Raw genomic sequence first — 27,105 nt, 5'->3', positions numbered from 1 at the left:
TTTCTTTTCTTAAAAACAATACATTATTCTTCTCATTTGCTGTGTGTCGTGAAACAATACTAACCAAACAGTTCATTTGGTAGAACAGTCCTAAATTACAGAAATTGTTTAGCATACATGCTGTGGCTTCACATCAGTTGTCATCCCATGCGATAAGCACTGTGCTGCACCCTGGCCTTTGCGCACTTGGTACATCTAACTTCTTTTACCCAAGATCACTTTACCTAACTTCTCAGATTTGATCTAAAAAACATGCTTTATACTACTACAATTTTTATTATCTCTTGCCCGATCAGACAGTTCTCTTTTTTCTTTTTCTTCTTTGTTCTAAATGAGATCTACTTCTACAAGACAAAGAGACAGCACGCAAGTATTTTAAGGTACTTTTATTTAATAAATAACTTCAGTAATAGCACTGTAAAAAGTGAACATCTGTTAAAATAAAAAGGCACTTAAAACAAGGATATGACTATAATGCAGTTTGAATGGTCAAAGGCAAATATACATGGCACATGGCAAAAATGTGTGACTTGTCACATGACGAACTATGCAATCTTAGCTACAGGGCAAAGGCAAATTTACAGCTAAGACTGCCCAAAAAGAAAAAAAAAACGCTTGTGTTGATACAAAAATATTACAAAGAATCGCAACCAAACACGTTAAAAAGATTAGGAGTGTGACAAAGCACCAGACTAAAGAAACATTACACAAGAAAGACACAGTATGATGTAAGGCCCTTATGTGTTTTGAGGATGTCTTGGTAAAGCACTTCATGATACTGCCCAACCAGGGCTTGAATTTACAAAGAAAAATGAAGCAAGTTACCAGTCAGCAACTTTCTCAGTAATGGCACATGTTTTAAAGCTATTTTTTTTTTCCTTCTTAGAATTCTTTCCAAACCCTTTCATCTTAACTACACCCTGACAATAAGCAATTATAAAAATTAAAAATAAGCATGCTCACACTTTTTCCACCTTTTACACTGCTCATTTCCAACTCATTCAACTTACCATCTACTTAATCATATGTCTAGCAAGCAGAAGCCCAGCAATTCACCAGCTCCATGCTACATGAGTTTCAATATATCTGCAAACTCAAGCCCTGATTTCCCTGTAAAGCTACAAATTGTAATGCTAAATGGCTAGGCAGAGCCCTCATGCTGATTGCTTTAACCAGTTCCCTCCCAGTCTTGTCAAAGCACTAGCACACCCTAGAAGATCTAGATTCACAGCATGGGAGAGGAAAAGGTCAAAAAGGCACCATGTGACCTTAGCTGACTAGGCTACACAGTCTCAAGTTTTTGTTTTTTTGTTTTTTTGTCAGACCCCTGGCACTGATTTTTATTTGCAAAAGAAATTAAAAATAAACATAAAAAATTACATATGGTACATTCTCAAAACCTGAACAGGAAAACAAACCTATATGTAATGAATTAGTAAAATCACTGCAGTTTGCCCTAAATCTATCTTACTGTGACTACAAAAATTGCTACGCTGCATACAGTGTTGTGAAGTTATACAAGCAGTGTTCATTTTCCCTCATATTTAGGATTGACCACAGTTGTCACTGCACTCTTGTAAATAGGATTTTCACCCTAGAAAAAGAAAAATATTTGCATTAACATTCAGAGATGTGAAAAAAGCAGGTTTTTTTAAACAAGAATGAACATTAGTTTAAGAAATTTCTCATTAATGTTTTGTTTGTACACAAACAGCTTAAGTAAAGCTAGTTTTCCCTCTAGCAACTTAAAGGCATGCTCAGCTAACAAAGCAAAGCGTTAGGCAGATCCTACTCAGTTTATGTCACAGATTTCTTTTAAAGCTGCTGAACCACATACGCTCCTATCTCAGGCTGAGCAGTCAGCTCAAGTCTGGAGCCCAATATGGTTTTTAAAGAACAGAATTGCAAACAATATCATTTGAAACTATGACTGTTCAATGACCACATTCTGCTATAATTAACATTAAATAGCTTATTTCATATTATAATTGAATTCTTGAAACACAGAGGAAAGGCCTGTACCATCTTAACAATACATATCAATACTCAGTGTTGAACATCAGCACTTGTAATTCTCCTTCTGTTCCTGTAGGTTCCCTCCTCCCTCCTGGTATGTACAAAATGCAGTTAAATCTGAAAGATTGCTGTAGTGATGCAAACGCGATTTATCTTAGTAAGTCTTACTCCATTTATGGCACATCCTTGCACACCTAGGATGAACAGCTTAAACTCTAAATGAAGAGATGAATCTCATTAGAGGCTATTGCGAGAATTCTGCCAGCACAGCCTAGATCTCCTGTTCTGTGCTCTTATCACAGCTGAACTTCAAGCTAAATAAATGTTGTTTACCAACATCAAACTCTTCTGTGCATGTACAAATAATTCCTGAGGAAGTTCAGTACAGAGCAGATGTCAGATGTACAGTTCTGGCCAGAACCATATCTGGTCTTCATCAGCAACAGGGGAGTATCTCGCCCTTTGAAATTCCTCTCAACTAAGATGTCTTATTACACCATAATTCAATTCCACTCTATTTAATTACATAGCATTTAAAATATTTCAGGTTTTTTTTCCTTACAGTCAATCAAAGGAAATCCTGCTCTCACCCCCTGCCTCCCACTTCTGGACATCATTTTTTTTCTTTCATCTTTGATAGTCTGGTTTTGGTGTGGAACAAATTGTGTCTGGTGGAGACTTACTGCTTTAATAAAGCAGATTTTCAAGTAGATTTTTATTGTTCTACACACAGCACTTGAGATCAGATGGCATAGAGGAGGTGTTCTGTAAAGTGTCAAAATCAAGCTATTAATATTTATACATAAAATGGGTCGCATCATGCCATGAGATGCTGCTCTGAACAATCTTTTCATTTGTAAGGAACTCGAAGCACTTATAAATGTACGTGATTTATAGAGATTAGGCATGTCTGTTTTTTTTTTTTTTTTTATTTTTTATTATAAAGCCGAAACATCAACTACAAATACTACAGGATGTATCACAAGGTGACGAGGTGAGGAAAAACTACATGGGCTGAAACTTCTGTAACTGGGAAATTCTGTTACTTTCTGTGTGCAAGACCTAGTACAGGACAAGCTGACTGATGCACCCAAACAACAGTGGCTGCTGCTAGGGCAAGGCCATTTAGATGGGGTTCTGCCTTTGTCACAGTTCTTCTCCAACAAAAAAGAGTATTTCTCCTTAAAGTAGCCTTTTCTCCATGCAAGGAACAGAAAGGCACAGTCAGTATTGCCAGGGCTGAGTTCCCAAGCCTAATCTCTCAGCTCCAAAAACTGGACTGCTACATAGTATCTTTTTCCTTAAATCAGTATTCTCTGCTAACTCCTCAAGAGGGGAATCAGCATCATTTGGTTTGAGGTGAAGCTGCAACTAGGTGTCCAGTGTAGGCTACACTCAGTAACGGCAAAAAACTCTTCCAACAGATCATAGGCAATGCTGTGTTGGTTAAAAACCTATCATCTACTAGTTCAGAAAGAGATGAGGGGTGTGGAGGGAAAGTATTCATCATGGAAATAGCATTGCATTGCTAACTCTCAGCCACATAAATTACCAAGGCAAAATGTCTTGCGCATCCCCTGCAGAATATTGTTATTCTAAGACTTCCCATAGTAACATACAGATGAAACTGGAAGGCAGAAAATAATCCAACTGTGAGGGACGAGAGCTTTCATCACCATGTTTAAATGCTTGGCAACGTTGTGTTGACTGTTCTCTAGATAAGTTTTAACACAGACTTCTCCCCCCCAAAAACAGTAAAATGTATAATGCAGAGAAAATCTGTAAGCTTAATAGGCTGTATCATATGCAGACTAGAAAATACATACAGAGCTTTTCAATAGCAAGGCATGGTATAACATTTGTTACACCACGCTTTCAACCTTCAACACTCACAGTGAGGTGTAAGTTTGCATTTTTTACTTACAAAAGAGAGATAACTTCAGTTAGTTGTCAATCCAAAGTTTAGCAGTAAAACTTGGAAATTTGCAGGGTGCAGCTGGTATAATTTAATTTGAATTTGGAATCGGTTCAAAATGCAGTTTTCAAGATGTGACTGTAAGTCTAATGCTTTTTCAAAAGAAGTAATGATATGAAGTATCAGTGCTCTTTCTTTAGCACAAGGCTGATTTTACAAAGAAAGTGAAACGCTATACTGCCTTCCTGCGTACTTGCATTTATGTTTGCAAGAACTCTCAGAAATGCACAGTGAAATTTAGGTCACAGGATAAGGCACTTAACAAGGTGTCTCCCCATATCAGCTGAAGTGTATCAGGTCCCATTACAAATAATGGAGATTCAGTCAGCACAGCCAAAATTGTTCAGCTCAACTTCACACTTCATCAGCTGAGCAGCTTATGTGGCTCTACTGCCTTTTACCAGAACAGAGGTACCCAAATACTTCCATGAAGCAGGCACTGACAGCACTGGCCTTGCCAGCTGTACTCAGGCACTGCATCTCAGCCCTGGCTTAGAGAGATCGAGCTAGAGCTTTTCAGTGGAACTGAGATGGAAGTAGCAAATGAACAGCCACTAGTCTAACACAACCCTCACTGCACTCGGGCCCTCTTGCAGCTGGGACATAGAACAAACTTTCAGAGGTTAGCAGCATTCTGCACTTCTAACTGGTAACTACAATATGGTACACCAAACTTGCTTAGACAAATGCTACTGCTTTTTAAGTAAACCCATTTCCTTTATGCCAATGCAGAAAATGCACTGATTTAAGCATGCAACATTAGGAAAAACACTTCTGCCATAAGCCCTTATAAATGAAAACATCATGCACACTTATGCAACAACAAGATGGAACAGTAAAAACCAACAAACAATAACTATATACAAAATAGGGTGAAGTATGTTGGAATAGAGATATTTATAAAAGTAGCTTTATCAGAGAATAAGTGCCATGTTCTTGTAACAGTACTCATTTTTAACTAGACTGGGCTGTTCAGAGGTAAACAGTTCAGCCTGGTGTTGAATGAAGATGAGTTTACAACACAGGATTCTTCTCCACGGATTTGCTGTTTCAACAGTCACCTGGAGAACCTACCTTACTAATGGGTTAAAGTCGTAAGTCACTCTTAAGTCACTGCCCAGAATACTTAAACTCACCCAAATACATTGCTCAAGAGCTCTCATAAATGTTTTTACTTGTTTTAATCCCCATTTTACTATGATTCATAATGATGTTCTACAATATGACTGCTGTTTGTTATTTTACAGTAACATAAGACAGGCATCTGTCAATCTGTAAATACAGCAATTGAATCAGAGGGTAAAGCAAGGGCCACGCTTGAGGGGCAATGCAGATGGCAGAGGGCATCACCCTGTGATTGGCGGAAGAAAACCATTAGCATACTATTAAAAAATATTCTTAATGGCAATTTTAGATCCTCAGAAAATCTCTGTTATTGGGAAAAGGAGGATTTTCTCCTTTTTCTTCCTAAGGCCAACCTACTGCACCAATGCTTTCCTGGTGCTTGATAAAACGAAAATGCCTCCCTCTGTATCTCCAAAGTTCAGCTATTTCTATGAATACGAGCAAAGATAAAATCTACTTGAAGACCCACACTCTGCCATGTTCCTTTTAATCTTCACAGGGAGTGAAACAAAAAGGCAGAATTCAATCTTTCCAAGGAAAAAGGAGGGAGGGGAAAGCTTTTAGCAATAAGTAAATTTTGAAATGGCAACACTGTGGACATCATATCCTGGGAGAGTCACAGAGCAGAGAATGAGACCAAAGAATGGAAGTTACATACCACATGGTTTGTTACACGCTTGTTCTGCACGCAACAGAAAATACACAACTCAGTGAACAGCACAAAAGACGGTAATGGAGACTCAAACAGATGGATTGCATGAAATGTTAGAAAGGAGCAACAACTCAATTTCCTCTCCAAAAAAGCGCAGAGAAGGAAAAGTGGAAAGAAGGTGAACGTGGTTGGTGTGGCAAGCATAACAAACATTTTTTTTTACCACCAATTTGGGATACACTCAAAAGTGAAATGATTGTAAAGAGAAAAGGAAAGTACATTTATCAGGCTAGAACTCAGAATGCTAGGCAAAGTATTTGGAAATGTCATGGGGAGCACAGGTAAGAACTTAAATACTTTCTATTCCTATTTTCTCCCCTCATTTTCTCTTTACAAATTCTTTTAAGTGCGACGCTGAGAAAGGGAGATAGCAGAAAGAACGAAATCATAGAGATAGCTCCTTTTCCACTGGCTCCTGAACCCTTTGATATTTAAAGGGATGCAAATGCCTTCCCTACTTTCTCAGATTCTACTTCCTCCCTTTATTCCATATTTCTTATCCCTCAACATTCATTTGACACCCACTGCCTCACTATCATCCCCATCTCCTTCACCAGCAACTGGGTGTCCCAGGGAAAGAGGAGATACCCTAAAGCACTCAGGAAAGTGCAAGAGCAAAGTCTTCATAGGTTATCTGTCACTTCTGGTTTACCATCTTGGTGTTTGGGGTGCTGCTGTTAATTGTTGGGTATGAAGAGAACTGAAGTTAGCAGTTCCAAACAGAAATTAGGGGTTCTTACAAAGTTTAATAGGACTCAGACACTGAGGCAGAATACATCCAGAGCGGACAAGAACATTTTCTGCTCTTGTGTGAATGTTCTTTTCAAAGGAGGGCCCTAAGCTGACTGAACTACAAGGGCTGATACTACCAGTTATAACAGAAATGGGAATTGAAAGAATTAAGTGCATATTTAATTACCAAAGCAGCAAAGAATATGCATTTCACACTCCAAATATGGGATAGTTCTATGTTGATAAGCCAAAGCAGTTACAAATCCACCCTGTGAGGCTACTCTGAATGTTCCAGACTTATTCTAATAAAAAACAAACAAACAAACAAAAAAAAACCAACAAAAAATGGTGATACTGACAAGCTGGGATATCTTAGGAACATCTAAACTAGGTTTGAAAACATACCAGCTTCAAGCAAACTTACTGCTGATTTGAGGGAGTAGAAGATAAATCCTTCCCTGAACTTCTGTTTTTCTTCACAATCCAGAGAGCTTCATAAATCCTATCTACTGTGCTGTTATATACCCACATATTTATCCACAAACAGTTCATGAAAATAAATCACTTGTAGAATAGTTTTGTAAGCCAGTACTGGTGGTATTAGTAAGTAAGCAATCCTTCTGTCAAAACAAGTTAGATTTTCAAATTGCATTCTTTAAAACCCCAGAACCAAAGCAGCAGTAGATAAACTGTGCAAGACTCAAACTGTGATTAACTGATTGTGACACACAGTGAGTTTGAAGTGACATGCAAAGGATACAAAAGGAAGAAAATGAAAGAAGATACAAACTGAGACTTAGAGACCAGCTTTACGTCCATAGTTTGGGTTCTTGAAATTGTTAATAGGACTCTTGTATATTGGGTTTTCTTGCTGAAGTAAAAGAAACGGTCAATTTCAAATAATTCAACAGGGAAAAAAGTAACATTCTCAAGTATCACCCAAAAAATCATGCTACATATATGTAAAGAAAAGTGTTAGTAACATTTTTACCAGTGTAGAACTAATTCATTTTCTTAAATAAAAAGATTTCCTAAGAGATTTAAAAAAAATTCTTCTCATCCAGTGCACATGGGAATTAGCAGATGCCTACATTTTCCTAGAGCAGAAACCCAAAAGCATGCCTAAGCCTACGGACCAAAGGCTTACGTTTCTTACATTTTTTTTTGTTGTTGTCAAGAGGTTGAGGAGGTTTCAACAAACCAGTAGCAACCATCCTTCTGTTAACAAAATCTCTTGCTGAACTATTCTGTCACCATCACATTTTCTCAATGGAATTTTATTCCAACTGAAGTTACTACTCACTTTTTTAAGTCAAGATGTACTTCTTGAAGGTCTGTTTTAGTTATTTATTTATTTTTATTAATAACAAATTACACTTGTTTCAGGTCAGCTTAAAATAAGGATACTTCTGTATTCCTGCCCTATGGAAAAACAATCTGAAACAAAAAGGAGGAACTGGGAGAAATTCCTGTCCTATGGAGAAACAAATTTGAAACATGAAGGGCATGTGAACAAAAGAAATCTATTCCTCAACAATTACCATAGCTGTTTTATAGATAGAAGCCTCCCAGCTTACCGTATCCCACTTGGCATTCATCTTCTCCTTTTCAAATTTAGCGAATTCTCTTCTGTCATGAATGATCATTAGTAGTTTCCAAATCAGTAACAATGCAAGTCCAATAAGAACAATTCCAGCAACCACGCCAGCTACAATGGGTATGATGTCAGGGCCACTAGGGCATTCTAGGGTACAAAAACAAGAGAAACATGACTTTACAAATGATAATGATGTTCAGATGCTTTTAAAAATGTTCATTTTGTACTGAAGCCATTATTTTAAATATCTGAGAAATGCTAATACTACTTTCATGTCAAATTACAGAAGTTTGGAGCAGCACATCTTTGGAATGTTCCAGATATTTGTCCTTCTATTTTTTTGCTTAATCTTAGCAATAGAATAATCATTATTCTGATGATGAAATCAGCACACTGCTAACCTCTTAAGCTATTCATTTAGAGAACTTGGATAAAATAACTAGTAATTGTATTTTAAACGTGCAGGAGCTCTAAATCAAAGATGGTGCTAGAGGGACAAATGTCTAGTTTGTCAGTCAATGCCTCTACAGATAGTATTGTAAGGGAACAGTGTTCCTCGTCTTTATCTCAGATTAGTTCTATTATTTATTTCTATATATTTAGCAAATGACACTTCACTTCTATGGGACAATGTTTTTAGGATATTTTCTCATCTTGGGAATTGGTCTCTGCCGAGGGTGGAAAAACCCACATCCTTGGATAAAAATATCAGGCACCTTCAAAATAAATGAATGTTTGAAAATAATAACAAAGCTGAAAAATGCATTAACTAATGGGCAAAAATAACCTCGAGATTAACCCAGTTAAAGAAAAATTCTCAATATTCACAATCTGATGAAGGGCTTTTGTAGAGTTCAAGGCACTGACTGAAAGTATCACAAGCAAAGATAACTGCTGTTACTCCTACGTCCATATGAACAGAGATTCCACACAAACTGTGGTCTTCTAATCTTTGTAGATGCTGCAGTAGGGGGGAAGAAGTGGGAAGAGAAAGGGCAGGGATTCTTTGGGAATAAGTAAGGAGTGAACATCTGCTCCACCAAACCCAGCTCTGTCAGACAGAGCTTGCTCCTCTAGTGCCCATATCATACAAAATCCTCTTGCAGAATACAAATTCTTCAGAAGGCTTGGTTCCACTCTTATCTAAGGCAACATAAATTTATATGGGAAGAAAAGGCCAGGTTCCATACATACTGGGTGGGTGTTCACTTGTCCTAAGAGAATATGGGGCTCAAGATCTTTCTCTCTACACTTTAGAAAACATTTCTAAAGAATTTAAAACATTCTTAATTGAAAGTGCTATTTAACTCAGGAAGAATTTAACCACTGGTGGATATTAAGAGATGATCATTCAAGTGATCAGATCCAAAAATTCCTTGAGGAGTTCTAAGCGTATCAACACACAAACAAGGCTTATATTTTGTGTAAGGCTTATAAAAATCTGAGTGTTTTTTTTCCCCCCCTTTGGGTTCAAGACTGGTTTCCATTTGTTAAAAATTAAAAATGACAACAAAAATCCACGTGCACTACTACTTCTATTCTGCAGTACCAGCTCAGTCAAAAAACAGAAAGCAAAATTCAGATACCTACCAGTTGCTGCAGGACAGGTAATACAAGCCCAAAGGCACCAAACAGAAACACGAAATACATGAAAAACAAACTTAGATCTCTGACTGACTTAAAAAACAGACAAACAAAAAACCAAACTTGTTTCTGTCAGCCGAAAGCTTAGAAAAAACAGGTCTAGAGAGACTTAGATTTTTAAAATGCCACTTCAGTTCTGGATATCTGCAACTCTCACGCAAGTAGCAGATACTGTTTCTGAATGCAACTCAGGCAGAACAACACAGCTACTTTATAGTATACAACATCTGTGAGAATTAAGGTGAAGGAAGAGAAGGCAACATTAGTTAGCGTACCTGGTGTCTCTACCACATGGACATTGGCTTCACCATTTGAATTGACTGAGTATGTGAAGTAGAACCAGCAGTCATCAACGTCCTTTTCTTTGCAATGAGACAGTGGATCGGGCTGGCCGGGCTGCGGCAATTTGTCTCGACTTTCTACCCGTGTCATGTTAAAATGCATGCATTCCTGAGAACATGTTTCCTTTTTTTCTCCCTTATCGAAAGCTCTGCACTGAACACAGTCCCTGTGGAAATACATGATCAGAAATAATGCTTTCTCATGTGTTCACAAAAGCTTTTTAGCATTTAATGTAAAGAAACGTAAAGGAGAAAGAGAAAAAAAACAAACAACATGGACATAAGAGCTAAAAAAAAAACCAACCCAAAAAACCACTTAACTTTTTACCAGTCAGAACACTGATGTACCTTTAGATTAACAAAGACCTGCTTTACCAAATTCCTGTTTAACTAAATGAGTCACAAGCTTCAAGGACAGGGAGGGGAAAAAACCAACCAACCAACCCAAGAGAACTAAATGTCTAAAAGGAATGATATCTACAACTTTTTCAACGTCTGTACCAGGAAAATGAATACCCTCAGACAAGCTAGGGTAGGAACAGAAGGTTTACAATAAAACACTGTATGAGATACTGGGCTGAGAAGGACAAACTGGGTGAGGAGTTTTATGGTAAGTCATCACTCTGAATACATCACTGAAAAAAAGCAGACTGATCAGGAGTTTTATAGCAGCTGAGAGAATCCTTAGTGGCAGGAATCAGCACAGCCACCAATCATAAAGTTATTATTTCAAAAGTTTGTACACAGAAAATCCTTCACTTTCAAAAACCTGGATTTTCTTCTTAAAAAGCTCCTCTGGAAACAGCAGTATACTTGTGCTTATTTTTTGCTATGTGAATTTCAAAAGGCCAAGACGATGGGACTTCACAGCCTGCTGCATTAGGCCTACGCTTTCCTCAGCTCTGCAGAATGTTGGCTCTTGGTAATCATACATAAAGCTGTAACCTGTCCAAGTCAATCAAATCAATCTGAATATACAAAACTGATTTAACAACACAAACATTTCAGTGAGTAACAAAAAAACAGCAGGGAAAATTTAAGAGATAGACAGTCTATTTGGGAGCAATCAAAATACTGTTTGTTTTGTATTTCTTGATCCTCATCCAACAACTTCCATTATCTAAAGGGATTACATGATATTCCTACATTTCAGGATAGGACAGAGCACAGTATCAAGACCCTCATTTTCAAAATTCAGCGTAAGAACGTATCACAGAACCAAACAAACATAAGCTGGGATTTGGCTTTCTAGTTACTTACTTGTGCTCTGCACAGACACCAAGGCAAGTCTGACACATCTCACATGTGGGGCCTTGGAATTTGGGATCTGTACAATTACAAGTACCACATTCACAAGTTCCCCTTCCATTGCAAATCTGTCCGTTTGCTGCCAGGCATGGAGTGGTATCCAAAGAACAATCACAAGCACTGCCAGTGAAGTTGGGGAAACACTCACACACTCTGCATTTGCAGATGCCATTTCCTGTGGATTGAAAAGATATTTCAGTGTAATCAAGTCTAACATTAAACACATTTATGACAGTAATAAACAAGTGTTTGCCATTTTAGGATAGACACAGGGAAAAGAGAACCCCAGTGGGCAAAAAAGGAAAACAGTAATGAAGCAAAAGAGCTACAGATTTAAGTTTTAATTCCTTAGAAGAAAACTCTACTTACAGAGGTTTCTCTCCTTTCCCCAATTTCCTACATTTGGATTTCCTTTCATAAATGAAATAACAAGATTTGGGACAGCTGATTATGGCAATACCTCATGGGCAGAGAGCATCACAGTATTGCTTCAGCTGAGAATTTCGTAGCTGCACTGATCACTACTGTCTCTGAATCTATCTTTACATAAATTTATAAAGTAAGATCTAAAAAGATCTTGGACTTCATATCACAGAAAAATGAAAGACTTTTGGCTCCCTAAAACCTCATTCAGCTACTGCTACTTGCGTCCCCAACGGGGCAGTTTGGATGGAAAGATCTATGGCTACATCTCTCCATCTCCATGTTAAGTAGAGCGTTTAGGTCAATGCTCATCTGTCACCATGTATCTTAGGACAACACCACCATCACTGCTATCCTTTGGAGAGCTGATGAGCAACAAGCGTATTCTGAATAAACCAGGCAGACTAGGTATTCTCTTAATTCAGTTAAAGCTTAGGGGCTTCTTTGTTTTATTTCTGGATCAGAGTCAAAACTGAAGGAGTAGTTATATACCCAGTGAACACTTCCACATATAAAGGAGCCTAAGGAAGTTAAAGGGCAAAATATATGTATTAAATTAGACCATAGGTGCTAAACGATCTTCTAAATTGCTTCTGATCCCAGAATTAACTGCCATTTACAATCTTGTTTCAAGCACTTAAGGTGTCTACCTGGGTCTTGCACATTCTAAGCTTCACTCACCTCTAGAATAGTCTCAAGATAGCATCTCACTGGTATCTTGTCAAGCACCAATTCAAACACTAGGCTGTAAGTGAGGTCATTATCTCTTTTTATTGACGCTATGGTTACACTGAGCCAGTATAACTTTATAATGTCAGGACAGTTGTCTCAGCATTCTTTACTATAATATCTGAGCATAATTCTGTAATGAACAGCAGAAGCCAAATTCATTTTACATCCTTCTTGGAGCTGTGCTTCAAGGAAGATGAAATGTGTATAAACACACACTATGCTCACGACTGCAAAGAGTTGTTTTATTAATAGACAGGTGTTTTCAACCACTGAAACTATGCATGTTACCACTGTTATCACATAGCTATGTATTTTTAAGGTAAGTACAACTACTTTACAGGCTACAGTTGACAGATTTGTAAACCATTGGCCATTTTTCTTACAGAGCAGTCCGAAGTAATTTCTCACCTCCACAAATCAAACCGTTTGATCGATCGCAGTTGAAGTTATCACATTCACAATATTTGCCAGAATACACTTCGTTGGTGTTTTCTCTTTTCTTGCATACGCACTGTCCACAAATGCACTCTCCATTGTTGCTGCATATTTCTGTACTGTTCTCCCTTCTGCAGTAAGCATCCATATCCTCACTATTTACTTCATCTGTACTACATTCACAAAGTCTTCCGATACGTCCTTCATTACATCTGCAAGGTAAGAACATGACTGAAAGTGTGCAAATCCATCTCTCTGGGCAAATAAAACAGCTCTTGAAGCTGCTGGATTTAACTGGATGAAAATGATCTTATATTGATAACTTTTTCCAGGTGAGAAGTGTCACCACCCTAATAGATTGCCACATAACCACTATTAATCCCTCTCTGGTGCGACAGAACAACAACTACTTTTAAGTGACAATAACTGCTCAATGTAGCTGCTGTCAAATTTTAGTGAAAGTAATCTCCCAAGAACAGCAAGTAGGCAGGGGAGCAGCTGATCTTCAGAGCTGCTGAGCATCAGCAAATTCAACTGGGACCTTTGGGATTCAGCATTCTCAGTGTCAAGGCTAAAACACTGATGAACAAATGGAAGTTATCCTTGTTCAGCTACTGACAATCTGCTATCAAAAAGACAATCAGAGGTAATGCTTCCATCACAAAATTGCTGCTGTTGCAAAAGAAAAATGCTGTTCTTACCTGGAGGTTTTACCCTTGCAACAAACCCCAGGAACAGTAGTAACAGTGATACTAAGTTTAATAACTCTTTCTACAGACAAGGATGGGAGAAGCTGCTTCCATTATTTAAAGAGAACATAAAAAATAACTGCAAAATTAAGCAGTTTATCTACTGTATATGGTCTGAAGTAGCTTATTCCTCAGCTTACTTAATATTAAGGTGTTAGTCATAACTCAGTCTTTCAAGCACTCAGCTTCTGTCATCAGCCTCACCAGGAAGACTGTCCTATACTCAAAGTCCCATAAGCTAGAAGTCAATAACATTTTCATTATTTTTAATAAATAGTCACAAAGTTTTAAGAACAAGATTTATAACATTTTTATATTTTTATTTATTTATAGATGCAGTTTACTGAGCAAGAACCATCCAGAACAGATCCCTGAAGTCCTGGATCCTATTTTCCTAAGGAAGTACTTAATTGCATTCAGCTCTTACCATTCATGTCTAAAGACTTTCCAACAAGAAATGCTTTTCATTTTTGCTGTTGGTTTCTTGGGAAAAAATGGTTTAAACCTTGACTTACTAAGCTGATATTCAACAATTCTCCTGCTGGCATTTAACTCCAGAATATCCAATATAATGGGAAATAACGGAAGTTCCAAAAGCATAATTATACAAATGATTAAATCTATGCCTAAAGATTTACAATGCAATTGGAAGAAATATTGTAATAAGGCCCCCAGAAGTTACAAACAAAGCAAGGAAAAGAGAGCAAGGAGGGGATAAGTCATCCAAAATAAAAGGCTGCTCTTTTTACTTTTCCCTTCTTTGAAGCAACTGATGCCAATCTGGGTAGGAGCTCCTATCACAAACTAGAAAGCCTCCGAACTTCTTGAAATCAGCACTTTACATTAGAAAGATGAAATTAAATCAGTATGAACACTTGCAAAAATATCACAAAGTAATCATTAATTTTCTCTGCCATAAACACAGACTTTAAAATTAAATGTGGGAAATAAAGCATTAAGGCCTATATCCTTTAAAGTATTAAATCAAGGCCAAATTCTAATTCTGACTTGTACAACAATATCAATCTAATACTATGACTTCTAGCACAGATTATTTGCAGATATGAGGTATGTCAAAATAGGACTGTAACAATAATTCTTGTTCTTTCACTCAGAAACTATTAAACTCAAACCAACTTCAATTAAGCAAACAAAGCTACAGCTCGTATTTCCTTTCTGCAAAGATAAATAAGATGTCCGTTTATCTACCTGCATGCTCCACATTCAAATGTCCCATTTCCGTCGTGGCAGGCGGGGCTGTTTGGTTCTCCTTCGCTTTGACACAGACAATCACAGATGAACTGGAGATTGATTTCCACTTCTTCAGTGAACCCCAGTGGTTTAATTTTAATGGTTTCATTTTGTCCTTTCTTTGGACATTCATTTGCTGTTACATTAATCTCAAACCTAACCTGCAAACAAAAACAAATGAAGTCTCACGTTATTAAAAGGAACTTTGCACGAAATAAAGAAAACACTAAGCGTTAGAGATTTTAAGTAAAATTTGAGAGTAGCACATGCATTGTTGGTTACCTCATCTCCTATTGAAATGTTGGAACATTTTCTTCCGTCTTCCTGCGTGTCGTTGACTCCATTCTTGCAGTATGATTTGTAACTGATTGTCACTCCTTTTGGTAGCTTACTGTTTTCCAGGATCACCTCTGAAGAAAGGGACTAAACCAGTAGTTATTAGCTAACTTAGAATGGAGTTGCAAAACCATTTTGATGGAAAAAATCCAGGACAGACTGAGCAAAGTAGCTCTCTGACCCTCTTACTGATGCAGAGCCATCCATACACTGGGAAGTGCAGGACGTGTGGGAAAATCAGCAGAAGAGGCTTTGGGACTCGATCTCAATGTGTTGTGCCCAGTGGCTCTCCTGGGGAAACATGAGCTGTCTCTGGCTCTGAACACAACAGAATCCAAGCACGATGCTTTCCCTCAAGCGTGCCGTGGGCAGAAGGAAATGCTATGGAGTCTGCCTGTGCTCAGCAGAGAGGGACACTCTTGGGGCTGGGCAGTGCTGGGGTGCCCAGAAAGCCCAGCTCAGGGCTGCTCACAGCCATGCCAGGTAACCCCTTATCACACCTCAGCCCTGCTACACGTGGGCACCGGGAGATATTTGTTTGTGCTGTGTGCTCCAAAGGGGGAAATGGTGCTTCTTGGTACAGCACAGCTATGAGGAAAATATTCTGGGTCCAAATGTAGGAGACACTGATGTTGATGAAAACATTTTTCTTAAAGCCAAGAGAGTGCAAAGCGGCCCTCTGCTTTTCCACATGGAAGAAAGGTAGGTAAAAATCTGAAGGCTCTAAAGAAACAGGTTTGTGTCTTTTTTTTTTTTAAAGGGAAAAAAATGATGACAACTTCTTTTCTTTGTATTTTTGTTTTAAGTAACTTTAACAGTGAATCTCTGTAGCCTTCTAATCTCCATTGTCAGTGTCTGATTGCCTGATGTGGTTTTATATTTATCCTTCACAATACTAACCTCCTATTTTATAGAAAAATTTAAAATCCACCTTGGAAAAATTCATAACAACTTAGAAGCAAGGAAAACAAACACCATGCAAACAAAATTTGAACTTACATTGTATGCATCAATGATCAACTGAATGACATTGCTGGAATTGGAAGACAACGTTCCTACTGCTGATTTTGGTATGAGGTTTTTCAGTTCCTGTAAATATTTATGAAAGTAAAAGGAAAATTACAGCCTTGCTAACAATCCAAGTATAAATTGCATTGTAGATGCATGTGTGGTGATAATGCATCACTTCAAAAAATAAGGCTGAAGTGTTGTCAGATTTTTGAGATCATACCAAGAACCGCTGGAATAAACAAATGTTCACCTTTCTCTTCTGCACTTTGGCAATAAAAGCATTCGTGTTACTGTAACAGAATAAAATATTCTCTTGCAAAAATTAGCCACAGATCTTCATGATTTTAAAAAAGAAGCACAACAGTTGTCGAGGTAGGCATACAATTTATGATTTCCAGAAGAAAAAAAACCCTTAAAACTTGAAAGGAGGAAAAAAATGCATCTCCTTCACACAGTCATTTCCTATTTCATAATCATATGCAGCAGTTCAGTTAATTTTAACCATGAGGAATATAAACAGATCACAAAGAACAAAATGTGTTCCTTCATTAGTGGCTACACTTTCCTAAGCTATTCTGCTGTAAAAACATTCATAAAAAGTAGCATTACAAATATGTTCTCCACGCCATTTTACTTATTAAGAAAGCCAAGGAGAATTCTTTTCTTAAGAAGTACAAGATCCATTTTCTCCTTGGAAATTACGTACACACACAGCATCACTTTGAATAAGTGGGGAGATGGGGGAAAGCTTAATAATAAAAGCATGAATAGCCAAATGTTGGATTTGTGATCGCTTCCAGCTGTACTTCTTCTAACTTCATATCAAGCAACTTGAATAAATTCAGTCTAACTTGAATAAATTCAGATCTAAGTCAGCCTCCTAGCTGTCAGTCTCTTCAGGGGAAAGAAATTCAGAGACCAGAAAATGCATTATATATCCTTACCTTATAAACTGCCTGAAACTCTTCAGTAACAGCAAAAATTGTCTGAATATTGTTCTCACTAAGCTTCTGTACCAGATGAGCAATAGAGGGATAATCCTGTTTAAATTAATTAAATAAATAAAGCAAATCAAAGTTATGATACTCAGTAGAAAATAATTGTTAATATTTTGATGTTATAAATACAAAAGAATTTTAGAAGCATTCGTAAGACTTCCAACTAGCCAGCTTATCTTATGGATCCAAATTAAAGCCACCCCTGCAAACCATTATCCATCGAAAAGATTCCATGTATGCCCCAGGAAGAGAGCCGAATTTGGAAGGGAGAACAGAAATGCTGTCATACTCCCTGACACTGAAATCCTCCAATTCCTAATTTCAATATTCTCACAGTTACCTTCAATATTTTTCCCACACATTTGTGAAAAGGTATCTGACTTAATACCATTAAAACCACTTCTGGTAGTGCTCCAGAATAAATTTTAAGTTGTCATTGGAGAAACACTCCCTTAAATTTAGGAACATATGAACGTGCAAACTTGGTAAAGCTTACTGGTGTTTACCCTATTCAGTAAATGTTTTTCTTTTCACCTTTCTTCTACTTCACCTCTCAATAAACTAAAGTGGCCATGCTGCTAACATACTTATCATAAATTTGGTATTGTAAGATGTCAAGTAGTCCTAGGATTCTACAGAATTTCAATTAGCAATGAATGCAAAATTATGAGCAGCATACTCAATCAGCGAGAGCTCTTGCTCAAATGATCAAAATGCCTAACAGACTTAAAAATGAAATGAAATAAAATAAAAAGCCAACTCTCATGAACAGAGACAGGTGAATCTATCATTTGGGCCCCAAAGTAAATGAAGCTAGGCATGATGCTATCTATAACTGCGCAGTAGGAGAAATACTTCCGAGCACTAATAATAGTGAAAGGATGAAATAGCAGGATAGAGCCAGCACCACAGTTTGCCAGTGGATGAGCAGAGTTATTAGGCACCACAAGTGAAAGTTGACATTTCCTGAAGTTTTCCAACTATAACTCTTGCAGTTCTGCATTTCTCATGCAGAAGTCATGTGATTGAATAGAGAGGCAAAAGGGTAAATTCCAAAAGATGTACTGTTCAGAAAATATGCCACTTGACTTTTTTTTTTGAGTTAAGCACAAAAAATATTAATTTCCCTAAAGACAAAGTAAAGACTTACGTAATAGTGGCTCATTGTGTACATATTATTTTCCAGGTGACATTTCCCATCATTTGGTAAAACAATTCCACCAAGTTTACCATCCCCTGCAAAGTGAAATCCAGCATCCGTGGAGAACACCAACAGCCTTGTAACGTTTCTCCATCCAATCTGGTCCTTAGGAAAAAAAACAGGAACCAGTTCAGGTATTTTGTACCACCTTTTTTTTTTTTTTAGCAATATGGACCAACATTGAAGAGTTAAGTGCATAATAAAAATAGAGAGTGCATGATAAACTTAGGAGAAGCCACACAATGAAGGGATTATCCTGAAAATTATATAATTCACTCAAACGTTATAAGTGCTCATATTTGTGTGCTCTAAAACATTTGCTGTAGGATTTTCACCAAAGGTAATGAACATTCTATCTGCTCTTTTAAAACAAGACTCTGGACTGCTTCAGGAAGCGCTGACACCTTACACTGATCGGCAGCGTAACAATACAGTAACAAACAGTAACCTCAGATATCATTTTTGGGGAATTCATACTGCATAGGAACATAGAACTGTCTGTCAGATCAGAAACATGAAAGGCAGCAGTGATCTGGATAAGAACTCCAAAAACATACAACAGTCTTGTTCTGATCTACTTCTGTCTAAGAAGCTGGTAGGAATTACCATTCATCAAGCTACTCTGAAACCTGAGCTAGAAGCAGCATATAACACTGAAATAATTGGAGCATAATTGCCAATTCACAACTCCATACACTTGTGAGCAGAATCTGACTTTTCTTTTACAGAGACCTTTAAAAACATCAATTTTGGAATGCATTCATCTTCTGTGAACACAACCTGGGACCACGTGCTTCATACGTGCTGGTTTCATCCATTCACTACATGTCTACACAAAACAAGTCAATGTATTCATGCAGTCTGCCTAGCGTACCTCATATTGCTAGCAAAAGTGGGACAAACTGAAACATCAGGTCAGCCACCATGAACACTCAGTTGTATTATTGTTATATTTCATCTAACTGAGCAACAATTAGAACATTTCACTTTAAGAAAACCAATACATGCTTACCCCACAAACAGCAACTTGCATTATTGCATCAAATCCACCTTCAGGAGAATCCAGATTCCCAGAAATGTGCTGTTTACCTACAAGCTCATTGAACTTATTTCCTTCACTAGTAAGACTGAGCACATTTTTATAGCTAAATGGACTCGTACAGTTCTGGTCACCTGTACAAGGATTTCTGAGTTTGGCTGGTGTTGTACTTATATACGGCATCACAGTTTTCTCCACAAAAGAGCCAAATCCTAAGAAAAAAAAATGAGAAAAACTCTGTGAGCTGAAGAATGTAGCTCTCTTATTTACAGAATGCAAACTCATTATAGATGATCTGACATCAGAAATGCTTCTCATACTTGTTTACATTCTACTTTCTCCACCAAGTATTTCCATATTGCTCAACAGATTCTATTCAGTCACAATACTGCTTGTTTTAAAAAAGTCCCTCTCCACATGTAATCGTGTGAAGAACATCAGGAAGGAAACATTTTAATAACAAATCTTTCTTACCAATTCGAAAATCTGAGGTTATTTTTTCCATCTCATGCATTAGAGCTGTTCCAAGGCTTTTCACATTCTCTAAATCATCTTTCATAGAATAGGAGAGGTCCATAAGATAATAAAGGTCAATGGGGTAATCTTCAGCTCTCTTAAACTTTAATGAAAATGTTTGCGGTTCCCCTGTTTCACAGATTAAACAACAAACAGAAGCCATTACAAATTCCACAATAAGCACACTGGCAGGAAAATTGCCTTTTAAAGTCAAGTCTTACAGATATTGATGGAAGTTTTGAACTAATTAATGGTGATCTTTTTTTTCTTCTGTTAATTGATATGATTAACATAAAATTACAATGAAAAAAATTCACAGAGCCTTTCTTTCAGATGCCCAACACCACACATCTAAGGCATTTTATCTCCCCACAGAAGATACTAGCCTGACAAAAATTGAGCCTTTCTTACTTACTGCTATTTTAAATCTTGATGCTTGCAATAATTTTAACAAGGTTCCTGTAAGATCTAATAACACAAATTTTCCATATCTATTTGCATCCAAGATGACTGCAGGAATTCTAAGGGTTTAGTTTAGGAATAACAGTGTTAAAATAGGTTTATAAAACAACAGTTCTGGGTAGAATATTTAAAGGTACTCCGCATCAAGTATAGACTGAGAATGTAGAAATAGCAGTGAGACAATTTGTTACTGTCTGTTGCAATTGGAAGCCCAGGCCCTGAGCTTTGCCAGCAGAAGCACATGTCCCATTCTGATGTTGGAAGACAGCACAGAAGTGCCCTCAAGTTAAATGGAAAAGAATTCTCTTGCCTATTGTATAGGAAATAAGGAATGGAATTAGAAATCTTTTTTTCCACCCCATCCATTAGTCACTAAATAGGGATTCTGCTGCTGATTAAGTCTGCTCAATAGTTAGCAAATAGTTGCTTAATATTAGGAAAATAGGATGGGTAAAGGAGATGAACACATGGATCTGGCAGCTACGCAGCATGTTTTGTTAAAAACAAACAAACAAACAACCAAACAGAACAAAACAAAAAATTTAGAGTTTCCTTAGCTACTGCTTAAAAGCACCCGCACAGAAAACAAACATCCCTTGTGTACGCACAGTCTCTGATCAGAGAACTTGTGACCAAGACAAGTGCCTGTAAACTGAGCACTGAGCTTTTGGGTCATTAGGTTTCGGTTGCCCAGGTCCCTCATGTGTCTGCTGAACATTGTGTCAACAGGGTGATGATTATTTAGCCTCTTGAAGCTGAAAGGGTAACTAGAACTAAACACCAAAACTGCAAAAGGACTTCTGCTCCTTCCTTTTCTTTCCTTCTCATTATGCTAAGCTTCCTCAGATCACCTTGCATTTATTACAGCAGCCCCCTACAAGCAGCTAGTTCCATGTATAGGTAATTGCAAGGTATTCTTTGGACATCTTTACAGCACCTAGGAACTCTCCTTAAGAACAGTCTCCATTATGTTCAAACACTGTGTGAACTACAGGACTTGTTTCCTGTTATCCATTTGAATAAAATCTTTATGGGTTTGAAATGGTACATAACTGCTCTGTTTTCCTTAATTCAGTTCTGTGTCCACTTCTTTAGCTTCTGGAACCTATTTTATACAGCAAATCTTGCTGCATACTGCAAAACCATTCAGCTCAGACACGCAGACTTTGGACAAGTGGAATAACTCAAGGAATAGGAGCTCTCATAGTCTCTCTAGGCTTTTGCACACTCCTCCACATCCATTCCAAGAAGTGGCACTGCAGAAAATCAACTGCATATTACTGAAAACAAAAGAATCTAATCTTTTCGATACATCTACTGAACTAAGCGGACATATTTACGATCTGTATCGGTTTTCTCAGAAGATATATTGGGAACAAGAGATAAAAAACTACCTTATCTTTTATAAAAATCTGTCAGTATTCAAAGTACTTCAACTTCTGGGGTTAACCTGAATAGTTCTGCTATTACTCATATAACCTGAACAATGATCATTTCTGAAACAAAATGACTATACACTCAATACACAAAATGCAGTTGTGGTGGTGGTGGCAGAAAAATCATAAAAAAAACCTGGAATGAAACCGTCCTTACCGACTCTTAGTTGCAGTACTAATTTCTGTGGCTGGATCTGTGTAATGGCCTCTGGTTTCAGCTTCTCTGCAGCACCTATCTTACGATTTGTTACTTCTCTATCTTCAAGCACCCTTTTGCTACCCCTGGGATTTTCTATATCTTGCTCAGGACAGCCTTTACTCTTCAGTGCTGCCAAGTCATCGCATCGGGCAGATGTTGGTTCTCCTTCTTGCAGAAAGTCCTAGAAAATATGGATGAGTAAACATTACATTTACAGCTCTGCAAACGGTTATATTCTACACACAATACTTTTTTTTTTCCCTAACCATTATTCCATCCTTTAAAAAAATACGATAATAAAACACAATAGTTCATATTTTACTCGATGCATCAGTGACTGTAGCTTAATCCAGGAGTTTGCATCTATGTATACTAAACTGTGTAAAAGATATCAGCAAGATGAAAGAAAATAGATATATTTCCAATGGCAGAAGCAGAGCATCTTTGTAAATCAGCTACTCTGGAAGTTACAGCTGATGGGAAAAGCTCACATCTTCACGTAGCTGACAATTATGTGAGCTTACTCATACAGCCTACATTCCAATTACTCTCCCTTTTAACTTTTTTTTTTTTGAAAGGCTCTAATTAGTGATTATATAAGAGCATCCCAGTAGTCCACAACATAACAAAGGAGATACACTGACAGAGCAGGGGAAAGACAGGCAACAATTCTTTATTTATTGGAGGAAACTCAATCCAAAAATAAGATCCGTTAGCAAGAAAAAGAAAAAAAAAAGCAACAACAAGAAAAACCTCTAAACCAAACCACACCCAGCCTTGCTCTGAGCACAAATTACCATTCCCTCAAACATACAAAAAAGCTCTGATCTGAAGTACGAATAAATATGGTTTCTAACTGAGGACAGTCAATCTCATTTTTCCCTCTCCTCAAAGTATACATGTAAATACATATATCTTACAGCTTGTCCGTTCCTGATGAGAAGCTGATGAAAGCCTGCAATAAATCTGACTGCTTAAGGCCAAATTCTAAAGTCAGGTCAGTTTACTAGAAATGCCTAAAGCTTACAAACTAAGTGGAGGGACAGTCAGCACACACTGCATGTGAGTAAATACACAACATACACAACACCTTCTTAGAGATGAAACAGGAAAATTTTCCAGTTCTCTTTAACAACCGTAATAAACCCATCCTCACAAACCAGTCACCCACCCCCAACTCTACACAAAAACGTGAACATCTTCCTTTCAAAAAACAAACCTCAACTTTCTTCCTCTACTCCATCTATGACTGTCCTAATTTACCTCTTATTCTAATGTCGCTGAAAGAATACAGTTAAACATGTCCAGATGGACTGCATGCTGGAACGATTTTAAATAGTTATGAGATGGCCTGTAAAATCTTCAAACACTTAATATTCAGAAACAGAAAAGTAAACATGTGAAAAGATCTACTCAACCCAGGACAGTGGGAAAATCAGGGTATTGAATTTCTAAGTACAAATAGGGATTCGATTAAGAGCCACAGGAAACTACAACCGACAAAAATAGACGTTTTTATACATTTGAAGTATTTATTTAAATTTGAAACCAAGGGAAAAACAAACCATGAAAAGAATTGTGCAATACTTACTGTTTTTTTACACCAACCACAGTTTGGTCCTGCCTGTATACATTCTCCACATGACTTTGCATTGGCCTTTATGCAGTCACTTCCACCTATGAAAGAACACAGATAGGTCACTTTATTTATAAAGAAGTGCTGACAGTAATATAATTTTAGTTTGCTTCATAGTGGCCCCATAAACTAAGTTCTAACTACAGACAGGTTATTAATAAGAGACACAAGTGACATATTGCTATTGGAACTCATCTAGCATATTTAATCATCCTAAGTAATTGCTAAATTTAAATAGTTTTTAAGCAACATTAAGCAGTAAAGTCAAGTGATTTACCTTGCTGAGCAGATCCACTCCATATCAAGCAACAGAGGATGCCAGCCCATGTGAGCAATGTTAAATTAGTCTGAAATACAAAACCAGATTGCGTGATTTACTGTGAACTAGTGAGCAAAAAAAAGCTGCACCAAAGAACACGTGTAACTATGTTCCTTCCCTGGGGCATTAGGTACAGAGAATACTTAGATCACATGTCCTTGTCCACACCAATTGGACAGATGGATGTGTTTTCATCTGATACAATCACATTTATGGACAAACCCTGTATTTATGAGACATCAAACGAGGAAGATGCTTCTTACATTCTTTTGAAATACTCTTGTTAGGTAAACCTTCGAGGTATGAGGAATTTGGGCAAACTCAGGGTGAAAACCAAAACCTGACAACATGTTAACATCCTATTTAGTACTGATGCTCTGTATGTCATCAGAGAGAATCTTCAAAATAAAGATACCGGAGAAATATGAGAGAGAAACAGCTTCCTTATTCGAGTCTTTGCTTTAAGGCAAGAAAATCTTCCAGGCTCTTTTCAAAATCTTTTCCAAGGAACCTTCAAAGGACATTTTCCAGCCCAGCCTGGCACCTTGTACTACGAACTAGCAAGTTCCTGTCAAAAGATGTTACTTAAAGCATCACTGATAACCATTCAGCTATTTTTTTTTCCTTTAGACAAGAGAAAATTAATGGGTAACTTTCTTATTAAGGAAAAGACACTTTTCCCTTTTCCCAAAGCTACAAACCTTTATGAAAACCTGCCAGAGCAATAAGTACATACAAGCTATATAATCTATATGCTTTGTGAAACAAGATTTGAATGCTTATGAACTATAACCTACAGTCACTGAGCAGCAGTGTTCAGGAATTAATCCAGAGACTTCATATACCAGAGTCATCTCGGGATTCCAGAGTCAGGACTATGGTCTAAAAATTCATACATCATTTTTTTCCTCTGGATTTTCTTCTACTCCCAACAGTAGGTAGGGTCAGTCTTCACAGTTTTTATGTATATTTGAAATGTTGAAGTTATTTTAAATTTAATTTCTCTTCTGCTCATTATAGTAATGTGAATCTGGGTCCTGGCTGCCAGTTTCCTTTGCAATCCTAAAATGTTGCTGCTGACTGTGGCCCTTTCAGGCATCCTAAAAATATCAAAATTCACAACAAGTTTTTGTTCTAAAAGCTATTTTGTAATTTAGCCAAGGAAAAGGAAACTTGGCAGTCCTTTAAAATGAACCTGCCATTTTCTGGAAGACATACCATTATTCGTATGAATTAGCAGCAAAGAGAACGATGCTTAAATTAGCACAGCAGTTGAGTTTTGGTTTTTGCATGCTGATTTAGGGCCATTCGTAATTGTTACTCTGCACACACAGACCCATAACTTAGACAGGACAGCTGCTCTAAAACCTGCTGGAGAAGGTTTCAAACAGAAGCCAACCCTCTGTTAACAAAGTTTATCCAACAATAAGATTACATTTCATATTTTCTCTGACATATCACTTTGGCCCAGTTGTGTCTTCAGCAGATCCTGCAGCCAGAGAGCCAGGGAAGTTTGGACACTGGAGAATTGAGAGAAATACGGTGTGGAGTAACTGCTGGATATTGTGCAGATGCGCATAAAATTTTTTTGGTTAAAAGAAAAAAAAGCCAAATAACAAAATGGAACAGAAAAAACGACCTGTGAATTACATCTGACATAACTTTAGAGCATTCCTTCATTTGCAAACTAGTAAGTCAGGAATACTCTTTATGAAATGGACTCTATAGGCAATCTCTTTCTAAATCAAATGTGTGCAACTACAAACCTGGATGGGAGGGTTATTGTGCTCCAGGAAGTGCAGGCAGAAGATGGGGAATGAGCCTGAATGGAGGTCAGCAGAGGAAGCAGCCACAAAGAACATGAGCGCTCTCATCAGACCAGCAGCCCTGAGGGGAAAGCCTTACAGATGTGCTGGGATTTAGGTTCCTCCTTGACTGGTTTCACCGACTGCATGTTGCACTTAACAAACCTCACTTCCCCCAGTGAAGGGACGAACCACTCCTGCAGTTTAGCTTCAAGTACAGACCATAACGGGGAGGTCTTTTCAGTAAGAACAAAGACCGAAGCTGCCGGCATTGGCTCAGTATTGCCTTGTTGGCCAAAATTATAAACAGTTCACCTTTTTAGGGCAGACCAGCAGTGGTATAGCAAGCCCACGCAGACTATATAAATAAGCCAGCAAAGATGTGACACAGTGCTAAAACTATGACTAAGACAATTTGGAAAAGAAATGTTCCTGTGGAAATGCATCTGCGTGATGAATGCAGTTCTGGGCACTGGCTCCCCATAAAGCTAACAAGGAAAACGTCCTTTCCCATATAAGGCTGTGACTGAGCAGCCCGCCCTCCCATACGGGTTCACTTCCTTCATCTCCCACTTAACAGCTTTTCCATCTGCCCAGGGACTGAACAACCTCGGTTCGGGGCTGCTGATTTGGGGGCAGCTGGGATTAATGTGAGCAGAGCCACACGCCGGCCTCCTCCAGCAAGCTGGGCACGTCCACGGCAAGTTCACCCCACATGTCGCTGCTCAGCACCTGGCACTGCTGAGCTGCAGGCTTTATGTTATGGACATACAACAAAATAAAGGGTGCCTGGATACACAAGACGGTTAAAAGGAACCTTTGGTGGAGTGGGAACTAAACCACGTATCAGTATTTAACCACAGAACGTGGCAACAGAATATAACTCATTGTTAAGAGAAAAAAACATTTTGCACAAGATCTATATATTTTCCTATTACACTCATTCCTTTTTTAAATTAAACCCTAGAAAAATATCACAGAATCCCTGAAAAAATGATGGTTTCCCCTGGAAAAAAAGCAGCTTGAAGCATTCAAAAGGTAAGCTTGCCAGGAACGAACATCCCCCTATTTAACAGCTAAATGACCAGCTGGAGCCTGTTTAATAGG

General features: G+C 37.8%; 1 protein-coding gene across 2 annotated transcripts; it reads right to left on the bottom strand.

The window, feature by feature from the left end:
- Positions 1–371: 371 nt before the first annotated feature.
- ITGB1 (integrin subunit beta 1) lies at positions 372–26,070 on the bottom strand. Of its 2 annotated transcripts, XM_010712481.2 has the most exons (17): positions 25,960–26,070; positions 24,152–24,221; positions 23,830–23,915; positions 22,197–22,419; positions 20,100–20,270; positions 19,599–19,837; positions 18,536–18,691; positions 17,332–17,427; positions 16,376–16,465; positions 15,323–15,463; positions 14,999–15,201; positions 13,014–13,252; positions 11,403–11,625; positions 10,077–10,309; positions 8,138–8,304; positions 7,351–7,431; positions 372–1,594 (listed from the first exon to the last, which is right to left on the bottom strand). In XM_010712481.2, the coding sequence occupies exons 1-16, from the start codon at positions 26,065–26,067 to the stop codon at positions 7,357–7,359; spliced, it is 2,520 nt and encodes an 839-aa protein (XP_010710783.1). In that variant the 5' UTR covers positions 26,068–26,070; the 3' UTR covers positions 372–1,594; positions 7,351–7,356. The 2 variants fall into 2 exon arrangements, with proteins under 2 accessions (XP_010710783.1, XP_010710784.1); XM_010712482.2 differs by lacking the exon at positions 7,351–7,431.
- Between the last annotated feature and the right edge of the window lie 1,035 nt (positions 26,071–27,105).

Source organism: Meleagris gallopavo, chromosome 6 (genome assembly GCF_000146605.3).
Source record: "Meleagris gallopavo isolate NT-WF06-2002-E0010 breed Aviagen turkey brand Nicholas breeding stock chromosome 6, Turkey_5.1, whole genome shotgun sequence".
NCBI classification, from domain to species: Eukaryota; Metazoa; Chordata; class Aves; order Galliformes; family Phasianidae; genus Meleagris; species Meleagris gallopavo.
This window is presented reverse-complemented; position numbering and strand designations above follow the sequence as displayed.

Coding starts and splice junctions, on each gene's coding strand:
- ITGB1 (XM_010712481.2), bottom strand. CDS start 26,067: ATGAGAGCGCTCATGTTCTTTGTGGCTGCTTCCTCTGCTGACCTCCAT. Junction 22,420..23,829: donor GTGGTTGGTGTAAAAAAACA/GTAAGTATTGCA, acceptor CATATTTTCTAG/GACTTTCTGCAAGAAGGAGA. Junction 8,305..10,076: donor CCATGTGGTAGAGACACCAG/GTACGCTAACTA, acceptor TTTGTACCCTAG/AATGCCCTAGTGGCCCTGAC.